This window comes from Apteryx mantelli, chromosome 11 (genome assembly GCF_036417845.1).
Source record: "Apteryx mantelli isolate bAptMan1 chromosome 11, bAptMan1.hap1, whole genome shotgun sequence".
Taxonomy (NCBI): Eukaryota; Metazoa; Chordata; class Aves; order Apterygiformes; family Apterygidae; genus Apteryx; species Apteryx mantelli.
In genome coordinates this window covers 25,989,937-26,009,886 of record NC_089988.1, presented here as the reverse complement: position 1 = coordinate 26,009,886, position 19,950 = coordinate 25,989,937, and the positions used below count along the sequence as shown (strand labels likewise).

The 19,950-nt window shown below is 52.0% G+C and overlaps 2 protein-coding genes across 2 annotated transcripts; one reads left to right on the top strand and one right to left on the bottom strand.

Moving 5' to 3' along the window:
- Positions 1–5,116: 5,116 nt before the first annotated feature.
- Positions 5,117–6,106, top strand: LOC136993047 (olfactory receptor 6F1-like). Its single transcript, XM_067303065.1, has one exon. The coding sequence runs from the start codon at positions 5,117–5,119 to the stop codon at positions 6,104–6,106; it is 990 nt and encodes a 329-aa protein (XP_067159166.1).
- Positions 6,107–18,720: 12,614 nt separating this feature from the next.
- LOC136993153 (olfactory receptor 14A16-like) lies at positions 18,721–19,206 on the bottom strand (the record flags this gene model as incomplete). The annotated part of the gene is made up of 1 exon (XM_067303164.1): positions 18,721–19,206. A coding segment is annotated over one exon (486 nt), but the record flags the coding sequence as incomplete, so codon positions are not given.
- Between the last annotated feature and the right edge of the window lie 744 nt (positions 19,207–19,950).

The window sequence follows — 19,950 nt, the reverse complement described above, 5'->3', positions numbered from 1 at the left end:
TCTCACAAGACCGTGAGAAACGCTCTGCCCCCCCTGGCCAGTATAACTGCTCTGCCTGGCACTGAGGCACAGGAGGACTCAGGGTGGAGATTGGGCTCTGCAGAGAAGAGCCCCAGGGGCAGAGTTAGGAAACAAGAAAAGACCTCGAATGCGAAAAAACAGCATCTTTAAGTACACCAGAAACCAGCAGGGGCTGGAAAATACCCCAAGCTGTAGTAAAAGTTTCTGAGCATAAAGAAAAATCAATGAAAAAAAAAAAACTGTTCAAATTTGAATAATAGATGCATGTAACCGAGTAACCTTAAAAGAAATAGCTTCAGCAGTTACAGCTAAAACCAAACTATAACAACCTAATGGTTTTGGGAGGCTTTTCTTTTTGTTGGGGTTTTACAGAGTGACCCTCTGAAGAGCAACAACTTGAAAAGAAGCAGCCAGAAAGAGTGATAGAATTGTCAGGCAAGTAATGCGGGGTTTTTTAAAGTATCTAAATAATAGAATGAATCTAGGAGCCAGAAGAGAAGTAACATCAAAGGAAGATGGCATACCTAAAAATGAGAGGATACTCATACCAGGCTGATAACCAAACTTAACAGCTGTATTTTAGTGTTTGTAAAAATTCATGATCTCAAGTAAGGTGCTAACACCTTCCCTTGATGAAAGGAAAGGAAAGAAAAGAAAGAGAAAAAGATGGTAAAATCTAAGCATAAGTGAAACAGCTGTTGATCTGAAGTTAAAGTTGTCTGTTTACTATAGAGAAGACAGGGAAATATGGAAAAATAATAATAATAAAAAAGTGTCCAACTCTAGTTGAAGCTTCTTTAAAGGGAACTCTTCCAGCTTGGGGAACAAACGGATCTTTTGGATCAGGAAAGAAATGCTTGCAATTAAAGGAAATAAGATTTCTGTGTTAACATATTGAACTGGAACAATACTCAGATTCACTGAATTTGGGTCAATAGGCCAAACGAATCGTGTTGCTATTAGGATTAAGACTGTTAATTTTAACAATTGTTTATGTGTTACTACAAATGGGCATGCTTTGCTTTTGGTGTCTATTAATAGCAGCGTGCATTTCCCCAGTACACTGTGCCTACCAAAAAGCCACCCACTGCACACCAAGGGGAATTAGCTGACTTCTGAAATAAATGCGTGTGTCTGGCGGTGTCAAGGAGTGGAGTGACAGGCGCCACACAGGCAAGCGTGGGAGTCCGGATGGTGCAGCCCACAGAAGAGGGGTTTGCTCTGGGGTGATCCCAGGAGTTAAGGAACCCTGGGTGCATCACGGCTGGAGCCACCACACTGTGGGGTTGCTGCAGCCTGGGGGCACACCCTCTACCAACCCCATGACTGACAAGGCCAGACAGAGGAGAAGTGACACCACAGACTCACCCCATAAACATCTAGGTGCTGTGGAACCATTCCCCACAGAACGACCTGTTCATGGGTGCTGTTGCCAACTGAGCAGTGCTGTGGGCTGAGCACTAGGTTACCTGTTGATGTGCGCGCTGTTATTGACTGAGGCCATACAGCCTTTGTGTAACTGTGCGCTGGCATTGTTTGGACTCGCTATAGAAAAGAGTTAGCCACAGAAGTTGGTGTGGACTCTGACCGACCGTCAGCTGGCTTGTGGATGTCAACGGCATGATGAGGAGAATCCGGGCAAAACTGTACCGGAAGGGTGGCCAATAAAGGGCAAGAGCGGTCGCTGTATTTTGCATCTGTGATTAACTGTAGAGCTCTGATATGTATATATATTTTTTCAGTTCTGTTATATTTCTAGCTTTTTTTGTTATAACCTCTTATCTCTAATAAATTCTCATACTTGACAAATGATGATCTCTCGGAGTTCAGTGCAAATAACCCCCGAATGCAAAAGAATCACAGACGCCCCTCTATTGGCATTTCAGAGGTAACACTCAGAAGGGGCATCAAATTTCTTGAGCAGGATGGCTGGTTACTGTCCAGGTAGCGGTGGCAGCCTCCTTTGCCAGGGTCCTTCCAATAGTGGCTTCCACTGGATCAGATGCAACTCCCCAAACTGTTCTTTTGGGGAATTTGTATAATCCAGCTGGCTTGTGGTCCTGTGTGACCTCTCCAGCATATGCATGAGCCATTGCTACTGATTACCTCAAACTACATACCAAAGCATCTCCTAACTCTCCTAAGAATGCATAAAAGACTGTCCTACATGGCCGCTTCTTCATTTGCAGTAGCAGTTTCTACTGTCAATTTTCCAAGGGTCTTAAGTATTTACAATTTAATCAGTTCTGCAGCAGGAACCGCTGCAGAGATTCTGAAACAGCCAGATACTCCACCTGTGATGGTACTCACCACATTTAAGCACAGGAATTGGTCCAGACGCAGGAGGATCTGCCTCTGGAAATCTCTAGAACTGTCTGAAATACCCACTTGGAGAGGTTCTGCACCAGTCAGTCCAACACCTAATTTGGAAGGTGTTAGGAATTCAGTCAGTCTCCTAGTTTCAAATCCATCCCCTGTCTCAAACTTGCCCATCAGCTCACCTGTGTGGATTACTAGATGAGGGAGTTCCTGGACCACCCAGGGGATTAATGACTTGAGTGCTCTGAGTGCACACACAGGCACAGGCCTGATAGCCTGTTACCCACCCACACCACAATTATGACTGTAAGAGAAACCTGAATTTCATACCTGGAACTTGATTTCCAAAGCTTTTGCCACAAGTACTGGCTTTTAGCTAGCCCTCTGGCCTACCTCTGCAAGCAAGTGAGGCAGGAGAGTTGTTTCCTGTGTCTAAAGACAGGTGGGATGAATTAACATTTATTTCACGGCATTGGATATAAACAAAGAGAAAATGAGAATCCCTTGTGCAGTTCTGGTCTCCCACCTCAAGAAAGAAAAGTAGGACTAGGAAAAGGGAAGGGAAAGTTGATGAAGGCAGCAAGACGAATTTCACTATGCATGACATTAGTTACCCTTGTCACACCTTCAACTGACTGGGTTCTGAAATGGATCCTCCCAACCGTACCATAGCAAGCAAATTCTTCCTGAAGGCCTTTTCAGTCACTCCTCAAATGCAAATCCTCTTCTTCACACTGCCGTGGGTGATTTATCTGCTCACTGCCATGGGGAATATGGTCATGATAGCCATCATTTGGCTCAATCAGTTCCACACCAGCGTATCTCTTCCCCAGCAGCTTCTCCTTCTTAGATATTTGGTTCCCTTTGCCCCTAAAAAGTTTGTCGGCCTCATCTTGGAGATTAAGACCATCCCACAGCTGCTTGCCGGTTCCAGACCTTCCTTTTCATCTTCCTGGGCACAGCTGATTTCAACCTGCTTGTTGTGATGTCTTTCAATTGCTGTGGGGCCATTTGCAACCTGTCACACTGTACCATCTGTATGAAGCCCTGGTTGGGCTCCATGCTCATCTTTATCCATTGGGTGATGGCATCTCTATTCTTGCTTAGCTCCACCATCTGATATACCAAGGTACCCTCTGTCCCCAGTAAAGAGACTCTTTCTTCTGTGGTCTCATCCCTTTGATGAGAGCAACCTGCATGGGCACCAGCTACCTTCAAACATGACCTTTGTTCCCTTCTCCGCTATGTTGCTGAGCTCCTTCACACTGACCCCTGTGTCTTATGCCTGCACTAGATCCTGAGAATACCCTCTAGGAAAGCCATAAGAAGCCTTCTTCACCTGCATATCTCACACTGCCATAGTCACTATCGCATAGGGTATCTCCATTTTTGGCTACGTGGGGCCTGAATACAGCAAATCCTTTGAACCAACCAAAACCTGATAAAAGGGTTCAAGAGGGTTACCCCCATGGTGAGCAGAGAAGCTGCTTTGCTGTAAGCTCTCAGCAGCTTTGCAGGTTCCTCTAAGAAAGTACATTCAGGAGAAGCATGATTTTAGCTGACAGCCAGCAGACTAAGAACACAGTCTGTGGAGAACCTCTGTTTCACTGCTTGAAACCCATCATCCCCTCCTCCTGCCCTTGCACTATTGAAGCATCCTATTTGTGGAATCATCTGCTCCTTTCCTTTATATGTCTAAAACCAAATGCAAAGGTGGAGGGAAAATGTCAGTATTTATTGCCTATGTTTTTCTTGGGCTTCCTTCTGTTGGACATGTTCTTTGGTTTGAAAAAGAAATTAGCTACTAAATTAATTAAGAGGGTGGAGACAGAAATAGTGATTTCATTGACTTCATTAGAGGTGTCTGTGAGCAGCTGGTGTCTGTACTCATTTTTCTTTGGCTCCCTGTATAGTCAAGAGAGCTCTAGAGACGGGATCCTCCCAGACCATAATTGACAGGCGAAAGAAGTGTTACCAGTCTCTTCCAGACACTCTTCTCTCTCTCTGCACTGACAAGATGGGAGGAAGCTAACTTGCTCAAACCAAAGTGCCCAATGTCTAAAATATAACCCGGCTTAGTATTTTTTTTGTTGTTGTTGTTCCAGACCCTTCCTATTTCAAATAATCAAAAGGACAGCCTTTAAGTTCTTTAAGATGAGAAGATTTCCCCCTTCCCCTAAAGGGAAAGCAAGGCATTTAGGTCAGGACATTTAATACCAATGTTTCCTCAATGTTTCTGGAGAAACAGAGAGGAAGAAGCTGTGGAAGAAAGCAGGGGATTACAGAAGACATGCTCAGTACTGGCTTGTTTTGAAAGCAACAGCCTCACAGACATTCCAAGTCAAAAAAGGCAAGTACTGAAAAGTAGAAGGAATAACTTTCAACATGCTTATCTACATGGATGGACTGGCATCTGCAGATACTAGTAAGTATTTTTGCTGGGAGGTTAGTTTGGCTTTGAAACACAGATGTGATGGATGTTTGCAATAGGTCCAAGTGAACAGGGAATTTCCCAGGCATGGCATGAACTAGTTCACAACCTCTTTACAATACTGTGCTCGTGAGAAAGAATCCTTTGTGAGTGTCTGGAAAAGGTAGAAAGAAGACAGTAAAATCTCTGAGGACTCTCAGTAAAATGTGAAGCAGAGAAATCTGGGTGTGATGAATGGCTGAGAGGAATATTTCTGTCTGTGTTACATAGGAAGCAAGCAAGGGAGCAAAGAAGGAAGGATATACCCTCCCATCAAGACTGTGAAATTCTCACACTTGCTTCTTCATGCTCCTGTCTCAGCAGGACGTACTGAAATTGGGCATGGGAGCAGGAAATGAAACTGCGGTTGCTGAGTTCATCCTGGAGGGTTTCTCAGGGCTTGATCAAAGGCTACAGCTGTTTCTCTCCCTGATCCTTTTACTCATGTATCTGACAACACTGACAGGGAACACAATGATCATTTTCCTTGTGTGTGTGGATCACCGCCTGCAAACCCCCATGTACTTTTTCATCAGCAATCTGGCATTCCTGGAAATCTGGTTCACATCCTCCACAACCATCAAACTGTTGGTGATTCTGAGCTCTGGAAGGAGAACAATCTCATTAAAGAGCTGCTTTGCCCAGTCCTATTTCTATGTTGCCCTCGGTTTTACAGAGTTCGCTCTCCTTGTTGTCATGTCCTTTGACCGCTATGTTGCCATCTGCCAACCTTTGCATTATGCTGCCATCATGAAGCAGCAGCTCTGCACCCACCTGGTTGTTGCTGCGTGGGTCCTAGGCTTCACACTCTTGAGTTACCGCCTGGTCCTCCTCTCAAAGCTGACTTTCTGTGGCCCCAACAAGATCCACCATTTTTTTTGTGACAGCTCCCCCTTATTCAAACTGTCCTGCTCTGACACCACCCTGCTTTGGAAAGCAGACTCCATTTTCATATCATTTGTAGTGCTGGGTTCCTTATGTTTAATCATGGTGTCCTACATGTGCATTTTCCACTGTATTCTGCACATGCCATCAGCATCTGGGAGGAGGAAAGCTTTTGCTACATGTTCTTCCCATCTCACTGCCTTAGCCATTGTCTATGGAAGCTGCATTGTTCTCTATGCACGGCCCTCAGAAGGGGTTTCCTTGGAGACCAACACAATTGTAGCTTTGCTGAACACTGTCCTGTACCCGTTCTTAAACCCCTTCATCTACAGTCTCAGAAACAAGACTGTGAAGCTGGCCCTGGAGGAAGCCCTTGGCCGTCCAAAGGTTTGGCTTTTCCCCCGGTCATGATGCTTTTCATGACAGCAATTCTAATTATATGTCAGTGTTGTATCACACACACATATATATAGCTATTAAATACAGGTGCCTCAGGAGATTTATTTTCTCATTGGATTGTAGTAGTGAAAGGAAGGAATGTGAATTGTGTGTCTTGGTTACAGGGGGTTATTATAAACAACATCTAAAAAATATTAATAAAATGTTGAACACACACACACACACACACACACACACACACACCAACTTTGCTGGGACTGGGACTTAGACTGCCAGTGCATGCTGACACAAGGAAGTTTTCATAAGTCATCTCAGGAAATTTAGCTGAAAACTCTGGGGACAATGTCCAAGGGGTGTTGAGGAAAGCGCAAAATGTCTTCTCTCACTGAATAACAGAAGATGCTAAACATGAAAATTAAGCTCAGACACTACAATGGGCTCAAATTCATTGGATTCAAATCCATAATACACTTCTCAGTTTCATTAGTGTGATGAAGACAGCCTCACTGATTTGTCAATGATAGCATGCAGATGATAGTTTTATTATTCACTTTGGAGGGAGATTTCTTAAAAATGCATATTTTCATAACATACTGTCAGTTTGTCCACTATTAAAAGCCCTGCTTTATCTCCACTGGTGACTCCAGGATGCATTCTCCTGAAGGGAAAAAAAAAAAAAAAGAATGTATTTCTTCTTGGATAATTAGGCATTTTCTACCTTCTTTTTCTTTGTTGAAGGAGTATTTCATGTTTGAGAATTATTTCAAATAAACTATGTATGCTTCTATCACACTTTTTTCTTCTTGTCCATCAATGAAATTATATATTCCCCCCTTATTTTACACTTCTGTCTCTATCCATATCTTTACATGCCAAAGGGATGGGCAGAAGCATGTTCAATTGATAAAAGGAAACATCTGTTAGAAAAATAATCAGCACACAGAGATCCCTTTTCTCCTTTTATTTTGCAGTCCACAGGGAAAAACAAAGCACAGGGGAAGGGAAAGCATTGCCATTGCTTTACTCCTTTGCAGTTGTTTCTAATCAGCATTTCATTTTGTTAGGGCTTCTGAGGAGCAGAATTACTGTTAACAGCTTCTTTAAATTTTGTGCTTGAGCGTCCCATTTCCAAAGGGAATTCTATAAGGGTGAACTCTTTTTAGGAAAACTGGGTCCAGTTCATCTCTGCAGCCTGACTCCTCATGTGGGACCCCAAGGAAGCTACGGCGTTTTGGGTGACCAAAGCTCAGCTCAGCAGAGCACCTGGGCGCTCTTGGGCAGCTCAGTCATCTTGCTCTGGGCTGGGTCCTTGTGCACCACAGTGAAGGATGTGGTGGCCCTGGGTCTTCCCATCCAGACCCACAGCTCCACCAGCAACACAGGGTTAACGTATGCAGGCAGACGACTAGGCTCTGCCTCGGGGTTGAGATAACTGAACAGGGCGTGAGAAACTAGTGGCTATGAGAAATCATTGGACACTGCAGGGAACAGAATGAGACCCTGCCAAGTTACAGACAGCACGGTGAGCGATGGCTGGATTTCAGCGGTGGTTAAGGGAAGAGTTATATGAGAAAAGGACAAGCGTCACACATAACTCGTGTATTGGGGAACCTTCGGGGAGTAGACTCTTGCAGCACCAGCGGTACCGAGGTAATGATATCAGAAGCACCGTATGAGCCAGAGGTTGCCTAGCTAACAGTACCAGAAATATTAAACTTGAGTACATAGGCAGTAAAACTGGCACCAATGAAAGAAAAATACTTGGAGATGGGCTGTTTATTTCAAAGGGGATAAAGCTGGAGAAAGGGAGGGATCAAGCTGGATCATGGAAGAAGCAGCATGGGAAAATGGAGGCAGAGGGAATAAAAGGGGCCAGTCATGTGCAAGCAAGCTGCTGGCAAGGACACTTGTCCGGCCAGGCTGTGTACCTGCTCTCTGCGGTGTAGCCTACCATTGTATTAAATCCTTTTCCTAGCTCTTTTCTGGGTGAGTGTGCTCGCTGTTCTGTGTGAGTGCATGTGTGGAAGGCTTGCAGACATCAAGGCAGCCAGCTCCAGAGACACCCGTGCGAGGGTGCGTGTGAGGTCTCCTGCAAGCTCTGAGTCTGATTAGCTGCTGAGCAAGAACAGGACCAGGCCGTTTGTATCGTTCATGTTTATGAGTGCTGCTCATGTCTCTGTGGTGCCTGTAAAGGTACTGTGCCCCTGCTGGAGGTGATTTTTTGGTGGTCGACCATGTCCGTACAGAGTATGTGTATGCCTCTTGGAAGTACATGCCCCGTCTCGCTGCTGGCAGGACCAGGGAACAGGGAACCACAGCAGTCTCCCTTCCAGCGGACCAGGAAGGAGGAATCCCTTTATTCAAAAATCCACTGGATCCAGCGTCCTTTAACAGCACAGGTCCTGGAGGTGCTGCAGCCACTTGGTCTTGATGTTGAGGTCCCACTTCTCCATCACCTTGTGGTTCCGAAAGGGCACAGAGGCTTAGGCTTTGGGGTTGCAGTGTGAAGGACCAGCTTTGGCACATATCTTTCTAGTTCCCCACTATTGATTTAAGCAATACAAATACAGAGAGTTTATAAGTGTTTGGGTCAGTGATCCCCTAGAGTCAAAGGCAGTTTTGTTTTGTTTTGTTTTGTTTTCTGATCAGACTTTCCATCTGCCAACCTTTATCATAAAAGTGGCTGGGGTGGGACAGGCAGTGCCATATGCTCTACCCTCCATTTCAAAACCATCCACAGAAAATAGCACTATTTATTCAATCTAAATAGCAGGGGCAATGACCACTGTTTTGTTGGTGGTCCATGAACAGGACAGTTGTGCTGAGCAAAGCTCCATTGTCTGAGGATCTGATACACATTACTAAACACATCTTCATCATGTCCAAGGGTAAAAAAAAGCTGGGGGATATTTAAGCCAAATAATGATCTCAAATATCTCAAGACCTATTTCCTCCTTTTACACAACAAACATTACTCTCATGTTAAGGATGGCAGGAAGGTATTTGGGTCGAGAAACATTTTTGAGCTTTGTCAGGCATTGCACAAACATCTCCATAGCTGCATTATTGCCATTTCTGCCTGCTACGAGACTGCAGATAACATGGGCACAAGAAGAAGGTGCCCTAGCTGCAAGCTGATGTGTAGATCTGGGGCAGCACAAGGCCCTGGCTGTTAGTCTTTAAATGGTTTGTCCAGGATTTTGTGAGAGAGATGCCCAGTCTACATGGAAAAGCATCACAAATGTAAAAGCCGGGAATGCTTTTTGTATCGTGAAAAGATCTTGAACGTCAGCCAGCACCAGTGTTTCACACCTGTGGTCGAACCCCAGAAACAGGGAAGGGCTGTATTTGCTGTGCTACGTAACATGTGCAGGAAACTGGGACAAGTCACGTTTCTCTCCTGGAGGTAGCACTGGAAGTAGCGTGGGATGAAGAAGGGATGGAAAGGAAAGCGCGGTGAGAAGGGGAGTTCAGGAGGGTCACGAGTCTTGGAGACTTTCTGGGGTTGGTTCCGCCCGCACCAGCTCGAAAGTCTCCATGGTGAGGGACAGTCTGCAAAGCACTTCCCATCTCTATGGTCGTCTGGACGGGACAGCCCATCTCTATGATCAGGTGGCTCCTCTGGGCCGGCCTCCAGCGCTTCTCTATGGTCTCCCAGCAGAGGGACACTCTGGGATCCCCCCTCCGGCCCCTTTCTTGGGCTGCTGATGGAGACAAAATTTCAGGGCCACCTGCTCATGGCAGATAATGCCAAAGGCTGCGATGGGCCCTGGGTTGTTCGTCTACTTCTGAAAAAAAGGCCGCAGCCTCCCGGGGCTCCCGTCACGTGCACGTGCATCCCCTTGTGGAGACTCGCCCAGGCCCCGGGGCAGAGCGGGGCCCTGTGGCAACAGCGCCCCGGCAGCAGCGTTTCCCTGCCAACGCTCCCCTGCAGCACAACTCCCGCAGCCCTGGGCCAGCCCGGCGCCGCTCCCCCTCGCTCCCCGCCCCCGGCGCTGCTCCCCCTCGCTCCCCGGCCCCGGCCCCAGCCGGCAGCAGCTGCCGCAGGCTCCAGCCACACGAGCACATGCCGGGCCGCAGCGTCGCTCCGGGCTCCCTGCACAGCAGCCGCCAACACCCGCCGCTGCCGCAGCTGCTTCTCCGCGGCCTCGAGAACGGCGCCGCGGCAGGGCCCAGCGGGGGCGGGGCCGGCGGCACCAGGGGCCGTGGCCATGGACACACAGGCCCCGCCCCCTCACAGGGCCGGAAGTGCCGCCTCCTCCCGTGGAGCATGCGCACTGGCGCAGAGCAGGGCAACTGAGGGGCGGGGGCAGGGCCGGGGCTGTCCAGGCCCTGCGGGGAGGGAGGGGGCGAGAGGCGGCTGGTGCCGCGCGGGGCAGCGTCTCTTGGCGCGGGGCCGCCCGGAGCCTGGAGCCGCAGTGCTGGGAGCTGCTGCCCCTTCTCCTGTCAGGCCAGTGACAGCACCAGCTGGGTTTGGGAGCATAACAGTGGCAAAGGAATGATTTTTTTGAAAAAAGACCGAAGTACCCTTCCAGTGTCTCCTATTCTTTTTGAAAGGACATAGAAAAAACCCTTAGAAAGTGCTTTTGCTCTCTGTTCCTGAAGTAGAAGTTTTCCCAAGACTTCCTCTTTGCCTTAGCTGATCTAATACTTTGCCTCTTGCCTTCTGCTGAGTGGGGAAGTGTGCGGCTGAGAAGTTTTTGCAGACCTAGTTGCTGAACCCTGCTTTGGCAGTAAGTTATTCAAGTGGGTGTATGAGTTGCTTTTCCATCTTTTATTTCCTCACCCCCTTAGACATTTCTACCCTAGGTTTGAGTGTGTTCAAAGCAGAGGTCTGCGCAACACCTCTGAGTGTCTCTTGTTTCTTGGAGATGGTTCCTGCAGCATCTTTGTGAAATCTTCAGAGCTTGCGTTTAACCTGCTGCCAAGTCCCTGCAGCTGCTGCCTGCCTCTGCGAGCGTCAGCCCCACATCTGGCATGAGGGTCCCCACGCTCCTCCAGTTCTGCTGGTTTAAGTGTTTGTGGGCTGGTGTGAGGAGGCCAATAGCTGGTGCAGGTGTGAGAGCAGTGCAGGCAGAGCGGTCTGTGATCCCCGTGTGTTTAGTGAGCTGGTGCCTGCAGCTCTGCTGGCGCTGCCTCTTCCCCTGTTCAGTCCCCGTCCGCCCCAGGCCCTGAGGTGCCGCAGTCACTAGGTCTCAAACACGTCTGCAGGTTAACGGTGCTGGACAGCAGTTCCCTGCAAGTTTTCTGGAGAAGCTCATTGGCAAGGGAAGGACCCGCTGGTTCAAGCGCCCAGAAGAAGGTTTTAGTCACTGCCAAGTCATTGCTGGGCGTTTTGGTGTAGTCAGTTGCCAGCGCTTCCTCCCCGGTGGCAGCAGCCGCCTGCACCGTGTCGCCATGGGGTGAGTGTGGTGCAGTGCCCGCTGCCCTCCCTCGCAGCCAGGTTTCCCGCATGGGGGCCGTGGCCGGGTGAGCACAGCCACAGTGCCCAGCCTGGCTGGGACCCCCGGCGGGGTTCTCCCTGCGGCCTGGCCTGTGTGGGGGCAGGGGCAGCCCCCGACCACCCCGTGCAGCCCCTGCCCACTGCAGGGACAGCCCTGGCTGGGGCCCCGGGGGCGAGGGGGGCTGTGCCCCCTCTGTGACATGGGCTGTGGTCACAGGGGACATCCCGTGTCACGGCGACAGCTGCCCTCTCCCGCATGGTCCTGGCCTCTCCCCACATGTTGCGGCGAGGCCGGGGGAGCCCAGGCGCTGGGGCTGCTCTTGGCACCACTCTGCTGCAAGGAGCCGCCGACCCCAAGCGGGAGCTGGCGAGGGGCTGCGCGGGACTGCGGTGATGTGTGGAGGAGGAGGAGGAGGAGAGGAGCTGTTTCCTCATCACCTCTTGCTGCGGGGTGACCCAGGGCGAGGAGGACAAAGATGGAGCTCTGGGACGCTGACCATGGGACGCGGTGTGGGCAGGTGGTGCCAGTGCTCCCCACCCATGGTAAGGCCTTCAGGATCTCCTTCCCGGGAGCTGTCGCAGAGACCATTAACTCTGAACATGGCTGTGGAAACCCTGGGCCAGGGGGAGGGTGGACAGGGCTGGGGGCTGCAGCCAGAGTCCAGACTGATGGTCCCCTCTGGCTCAGGTGCCAGTGTGGCCACCAGGACTTCTGGTCACTGGCCCTGAGGCTGCCCCTGCTGACCTGGGGCACCCTGGGCAGACGTCCCTGCCCCGAGGTCACTGCTGGCCTCGCAGTAGGGATCGCCCACCCGAGCTCCTGGTGGGGAAGGGAGCTGGAGCTGCTCCGGTGGCTGTGCAGAGGCTGTGTGTGCGGGGATCCCATAGAGAAAACTGGCCCCACAGGGGAGATTCTGGGGGATGCCCTGAGCCCCCGGACTGCCATGGGCACAGCACTGTCCTCTCACTGGGTGAAAATCCCTTGCCAGTGTCCCTAGGGAGGGGGCTCACCCTGTGAGAGCTGCTTCTGGAAGGAAAGGAGACCTGTCTGAGGAAGGCTGAGGGCTCCTGCAGCTCCTGCTGGGCTCTGAAGAGGCTACTGGAATCGCATGTGCTGGAGAGGAATCCTTAGACTTCCTCAGCTCAGCAGGGTTTTCTGTCTGGGACCCCAAGCACTGCCTGTAATTCCTTCCCAAAGCCTTTGAGCTCAGGGACACATTGTGGATGTCCCGTGGTATGATCTGCATGTCCTAATGCCTCTGTTTCAGCTGCAGACCCCTCCTGGGGGCAGATAAAGGTTGTAGCCTCAAGGCAGTGCCCACCTCAGCTGCTGAGCCCCTGTCAGGGATGGGGTATGTTTGGGGAGGGGGATGCAGTTCGAATGTGCTTGCACTTGTCATCTCCTTGGCTAGGCATGTGCTGAACAGCTGTGAGCTGCCCCCCCCCAGAGCATGACGTGTCTTTCCCTTATTTTCCAGAGACCATTGCTGTCTGGGAAGGTGTGTCTGACTACATTGTACGGCAGCTGATGCTGAACCAGGTGGGTCTGTCATCATGGGCTGTGGCGGATGAATGGCACGGACTCAGGAGGTTTTGCGTCCTGAGACATTTATTGTTTATTCTGACACATATTTATACTAAAAAGTTAGCTACTTCAGCAACTCACAGGTACATTTTGCTAAGCCAATCATTATGCAGATTATGTCACAGGTAGTCAGTCATTACACCGATCACGCACGCAGCGATCATGTCTTGTTTGCTTCTTTGTTGGAGAAACGCTGACTTGTTCTTAGCCTTGGTTCCCACTGGCTTTTGCTGGTTTATCTGTACTTTCTCAAGATGTATCATTCCCAGCTGCACCGGTGTCCTTGGGCATACTTGCTCCTGTTGAGACTCTTCTTTGTTCGAGCTAGCAACAGTTTCCCCTGTTCCCTTTTCCCATGGTGTGCAACTTTCCTCCAACTTAACCCTGTCATGACCCTCCACAAACACTGGGCTTTTCCTCCCAAGCGGGAGCCAAGAATGTACTCAGGGAATTGCACTCAAAAAGGCCCTGTTGCCGTGCCTGGGTTTTCCAAGGACTAAGGACAATGTGCTCATAGGGTGATGTGTTAGGGTGCCCAGTGGGTGTCCAGTGCCCTGGAGAGTGTGAGTGGTCAAGTGGTATCTGCCGGGGACTGTCCCACATATCACTAGGTTGCTCACAGATGCCCGTCCTTCTGGAAGGAAATATGGAGCCACCCGGAGAGCAGAGGGGATCTCCAGGGCGGTGTGTGCCTGGGATGGGCAGTGAGTGGAGACTCTGAAAACCATGTGGAGTCACCCAAAGGTAAAGGGCCAAACTGAGGAACGTACCAAATCTCAGGAGAGGGAATGTGCTGGGTCTAATGACACCTCTGAACACATCCTGAGCTATGTGAAATGCCCTGTGATTGCTCCAAGCATCTTCCACAGCCACAGATCCTGGGGAGGGGGGTGTCAGGTGCAGTGATGCTGGTCCAGCCGGCTCTGTCCTGACCATCACGACCAGTGTGGAGTCACCCCAGGGTCTCATGGCCCGCTCACCATGCAGAGCAGCACCGCTAGCCTGGGGCCCTGCGGGAACACAGGGGAGGGCTGCAGGAAAAGCTGGCCAGGACAACACGGACACACTGACCTGGGGAAAGGCTCTCTGGGGAGCAGGGACATCCCTAGAGAAAAGCAAAGGCGCAGTTGTTTGCTTCTGTGGGGGGGAATAAATGAAAACCTGTTTCTATGCGTGTCAGCTCAGGGCAGGCTGCCCTGTCACTGGAGCTGCCTGAGGAGCCCCGGGGCCAGGACTTGTGTGCTGTCCTGGGAAGAGGAGCTGCCCAGAGGGGCTACTGGCAGTCCAAGTTAAGGATCTCCTGGTCACGAGAGCAGTGGAGACATGGAGTGAGCAGCCTCCCTTTCCTTGTGACATTGTTGGCCCCCAGCCCTGGTGCTGATGGGGAGGCTGACACCCCTCTCTGCCCCCAGGACCTGCTGTGCCCTTCAGAGGGTCTGGGGCTGAGGAGTGAGTGCCCAGAGCTCTGCAGCCCCCTGTGACAGGCACTGCTGCTGGGCCACCGCCAGCGTGGGCTGCTCTGCTGGGTGGTCTGGGGAGAGGGCAGGGGAGGTGGGGAGAGCCAGGGATGGTCTGGTCTGGTCTGGAAAGGGCCCAGGAGAAGAAAAATGCCATCAGGCAGCTACTGCATGTGAATGGCAGTGTGGGAGCACAGAGCTGTGTGCTTGCAGGGCAAATGCAGGTCTCCTGGGAAAGGCACCAGGACATGGAGGGTGCAGGAGAGAAGATCCCAGGTTGTTCCCTGTGTTGCATGGACACACTGGGGAAGCTGCCCCAAGGCCATCGTCCCAGACCAGCCCCTCACATCACCCTTTTCCTGTGCTGACTGCTCACCCCAGCTGTGGGGTTGTCCATGGCCACCTGCGTCCCCCTGCAGGTTTCTCTATCCCAGTGGAAGGGAAAAGGCCAGCCTTGCATGGCCTCTCTTCTGCACCAGATCCTGGCAGATGCAGGAGCATGGCTGTTTGCTGACCCCCACGTGGGGCACAGCCTGGGCTGCGTAGGTGCTCCCCAGACTCTGGGGGATTATTTAAGAGTCATTTAATAATAGCACAGCCCTCTCCATGTCTGAGGTCTCTGGTGCCAGCTTCTGCTGAGCTCTGGCTTTCCTCTCTCCATCCTTGTGTGCACAGACAAGGTCTCAATGTTCCCCCTGGGCAGCCCGTGCTCCTTCCACCCTCTGTGCACATCCACCCCAGCACCCTGAGCATGGGTGCTGCTGCCAGGGCAGAGGTGAAGGATCCCCTGGAGCGGCTCCTCAGGGAGCTCCCCAGGGAAAAGCTGTGCCCAGCCCCAGCCCCAGCCCCAGCGTGGCAGAGGGGAGCTGCCCTCTCCCAACCCAAGGTGGCGGTGCCAGCCCCACCTCAGCCCACTCCTGAAAGCCTCCAGCGCAGCCCTGGAGGGAGCTGGAGCTGCCTCAGGCCCAGGGCAGTCTGGCGGCAGGAGGGTTTGACATGGGCACAGCAGCAGCAGTGCTGGGAGCAGGAGAAATTGGGGCGAAGACCCCTGCTCTTGGCTGCATGGCCGGGGCACTGGACGGGTGATGCCTTTGTGGCCAGCCAGGCTCCAGGTTCTGGGTGGATGCCCACTCGAGGGTAGGAGCACTGGGATTTTCATGGGCTTCTGGGCAGCTGTGACTGTGGAGAAGGCAAGTGGACAGACCCAGGCACACACAGCGGCAAAGGCCAGGGTGGAAAAGGCAGTGTGGGGCTGGTGAAGTCTCTTCTTCTCCTCCCCGTGGGGAAGAGAGTCCCCAGGCAATGGTGGCCACCACTTTGTCTGATGGGAGGGGAGCACAGGGCAGGGTGGAAGAGGCAGATGGAGCCTCTCAGGGTGCACAACAGGCTTTGCCAAAGGCCAGGGCTGACCCATGGACCATTGGATCTTCCTCATGACGCTCTCCCAGCCAGACTTGTTCTGCCCCGCCCTAGGTACACTCATCCCCCTACCAGCCGTGCCAGAGCAGAGGCTGAGGAGTAAGAATTCATGGACTTGCAGAGGAGTTTTGGTGGGAAAGGACCTCTGGAGGTCTCCAGTCCAAGCTCCCACACAAAGCAGGGCTGGTTGGAGACCTCCAGTCGTCTGGCCATCGCTGAACTGTGCCTGACCCCAGTTACCATCCCCAAATCTGCTCTGCTCTTCTCGTCCGGGCACTGTGGGATGGCACGTCTCATCGGTGGGTCCCTGCCCTGCCTGCCTTCCCGGCACCCTCAGCTCCTGGCTCCACTTCCCACGTGGAGCAGCCGCGCTCTTGCTGCTCCCAACAACATCCTCTTTGTAGCAGGAACCCAGTCACAAATGGTTCATAAACTGTCAAGCTGTGACACAGAAAGACCTGTTGTCATAACTGGGCATCATCAAATCAGACAACAAGTGACTGCTTTCGCTTCTTCATGCAGCTAAGACTCTGCTTGCAGTGTTCCCTGGGTAGAGGGTCCAAATCTGAAGCTCTCCTGACACCTTTAAATTGCCTGTCAGGCAAGAGTTGCTGCTATGGATATAGGGTCACCTTCTGCATTTACAGCCTTCTTTGGGATCTCCTTGGATGCCCGCTTCCCTTGCCAAGGCTTTCTTGACTGTAGTCGGAGGCAGGTTCGAGGCAGAGATGTGGAGTCAGGTCAGCAGGACGGGGACAGGAACAGGTCAGGACCCGAGAGATGCAGGGCCAGGCACAGCCATGTCCACAGTGTGTCTCAGGCACGGCCCAAGGCCCCCAGCAGGGGCGAGAGGCCCCACAAGGAGGCCAGTCACTCTCTATCTCCCCTGCTCTTGTGCCCAGCACATCCCCCTCCCTGTCTGCCTGCAGCCCCTCCATGCCCACGCCGCTGCACAGCACAGCACGAGAGCCCTGGTCCTGCAGCCCCTCCGGCAGCTCCTGCTGCCTTGAGGACAGAGCTGCCTGCCCCCAGCTGCTGCACAGGGAAACCTGCTTCTCGTTCTCATTTCCTATCTCTGAGCGCTGCCCTGCTTCTCTCCTGGGACATCCCTGCTCCCCAGAGAGCCTTTCCCCAGGTCACTGTGTCCGTGCTGGCCTGGCTATTCCTGCACCCCTGCCCTGTGCTCCCTGCAGGGCCCTGGGCTGGTGGTGCTGCTCTACAGAGCGATTAGGTTGTGGGGTCATGAGGCCGTGGGGTGACTACTGCCTCAGCCCTGGCCATGCTGGTCGCGGCAGGAAGCAGACCCATCTGGACAGGGATCAACACCACTGATACTGCTGACACATCTCTGTGCTCATGGACAGTGCTCAGAGTGACCGCAGGGCATTTGCAATGGCAGGGGATGTGTTTGGTTGTGCACTAGCTCCAGCCTGTGGTGTTTCACTGAGGGTGCAGGAATCACTCTCCTGTGCCCCTTCCCTGGGCCTCCTGGGTCCCCAATGCCTCTCTGGGGATTGCAGAGTCCTCCTTTCCCCATGCGTACCTGGATTTAGTGCTTTACCTTCTGGTTACTTCACCATGGACCGTCCCTCACTTTGTGAGGCTCCACTCACTGCCCACCCCCACCACACGCTGTCCCTGGAGATCCCCTGAACTTTCCTGGGGCTCAGATTCCCCTCCAGAAGGATGGGCATCTCTCATCAGCACTGTCACCTGTGGGACAGCCCCAGGCAGAAAATTCAGAGACCGTTCCCCATCTCCACTGGCACTGGTCACCAAGAGATGAATCCTGGATCCAGCCCTCAGTTCCTATCAGACCACATGTAGAGTCGGAGCTTGTTCCCCGCATCCCATGGAGTTCACAAGCAGAGCAGCAGGCCCTTTTGTGGTGCAATTTCTTTGGGTATATTTTTGACTCCATCTTCTGAAGAAAGGGCAGATTTGGAAAGGCCCTGAAAAGAGAAAGTCCTGCTGCTGTTGGTGGACATGTCTCCAAGAAAGCTGCAGCCCCCACACAAAGGCTGCACAGGAAATGCCTGCTGTGGCAGTGGGGTAATGGTCCTGAGGAGCAGAGGGTCTGTTCCCACAGGCTTTGTCCAGAATCTCCTCCCCTCCACTCCCACTTCGCTTTGGGTGGTGGAGCTCTGCAGAAGCAAGTGACCAGCCCATGGTGACAGCCGGCTGCCACCCTCACAGAAGAGGGGTGTAGGATCACACCCTGACTGTGGCCAGGGGTGCTGAGCTCTCCTAATGGACACGGGACCCATGGTCTCACCCTGCCTGTGCTCATGTGAGCCTGACTCTGCGCCCCTGAGCTCCCTTGGTGTTGAAAGAGACAATGCCGAAAGGGACCCTGCAAAGGGAAACTCTTTGCATTGCACTCAGGACATCCGTGGGAGCTCAGACTAGTGGGGCTCTGAGGTTCCCCATCTCTGCTGATGAAAGGGGAAGCCTGGCTTCCTGCTTCAACATGGACTTTGGGTCAGATTCAAATGAGAGATTCCTGACGAGACGTGACACGAACTGGATTTTTTGTTGTTGTTTGTTTTTTTGACATGGATGCAAAAAAGAAAAGTAAGAAAGAAATAAACGCACAGCACACAGCCTTAATTCCAGATACCCTGAGGAATGGATGCACAATGGACAGTTATTGGTGCTGACATTGTACCCATTGGATCACTTTCCTCAGGGCATCCTTGAGCTCCTTGTTCCTCATGCTGTAGATGAGGGGGTTCAAAGTTGGAGGCACCACTGAGTACAGAACAGCCAGCACCAGATCCAGAGCTGGGGAGGAGATGGAAGGGGGCTTCAGGTAGGCAAACAAGCCGGTACTGATAAACAGGGAGACCACTGCCAGGTGCGGGAGGCACATGGAAAAGGCTTTGTGTCGTCCCTGCTCAGAGGGGATCCTCAGCACAGCAGTGAAGATCTGCACGTAGGACAGCACAATGAAAATGAAACACCCAAAGGCTAAACAAAGACTAACCACCAGAAGCCCAACTTCCCTGAGGTAGGAGTCCAAGCAGGAGAGCTTGAGGATCTGGGGAACTTCACAGAAGAACTGGTCCACTGTGTTGCCTTGGCAGAGTGGTATTGAAAATGTGTGAGCAGTGTGCAGGAGAGCATGGAGAAAACCACTGGCCCAGGCAGCTGCTGCCATTCTGACACAAGCTCTGCTGCCCATGAGGGTCCCATAGTGCAGGGGTTTGCAGATGGCAATGTAGCGGTCATAGGCCATGACTGTGAGAACACTCTCCTCCTAAAAAGAAGAGAACCAGGAACACTTGGGCAGCACATCCTGAGTAGGAAATGGCCCTGGTGTCCCACAGGGAATTGGACATGGATTTGGGGACAGTTGTGGAGATGATGCCAAGGTCGAGGAGGGAGAGGCTGAGGAGGAAGAAGTACATGGGGGTGTGGAGGCGGTGGTCACAGGCTACAGCTGTGATGATGGGGCCATTGCCCAGGAGGGCAGCCAGGTAGATGCCCAGGAAGAGCGAGAAGTGCAAGAGCTGCAGCTCCCGTGTGTCCACAAATGCCAGGAGGAGGAACTCGTTGAGGGAGCTGCTGTTGGACATTTGCTCCTTTGTGACACAGAGTGACTGTCCAAGGAAGAAAAGACTTTGACAAGTTAGAACAGGCTTCTCTGAGCAAAGCTTTCTCATAACACCCTCCCCCCCCACACACACACACACCAAACACACACACATTACCTCTCCGCATCTCAGTAGCACCATCATTGATTTCTGTGGCTTGAGCTCTGATTTGTGCTGGCTGATTTTGCCATGCGGAGCAGGGGCCTCTGCCCATGGGCTCCAGAGGAGTCAGCCCTGACCTACAGCACTACGTAGATGGGAACGGGGGACTAAAATTTTAAATTACTGACAGTTCCAGTCAGATTTAACCCACTCATAATGTTGAAGGGATTTTCAGACGAGGAAACGACTCCTGC

What these genes read in the sequence shown, in the direction of transcription:
- LOC136993047 (XM_067303065.1), top strand. Translation starts at nt 5,117, where the DNA reads ATGCTCCTGTCTCAGCAGGACGTACTGAAATTGGGCATGGGAGCAGGA.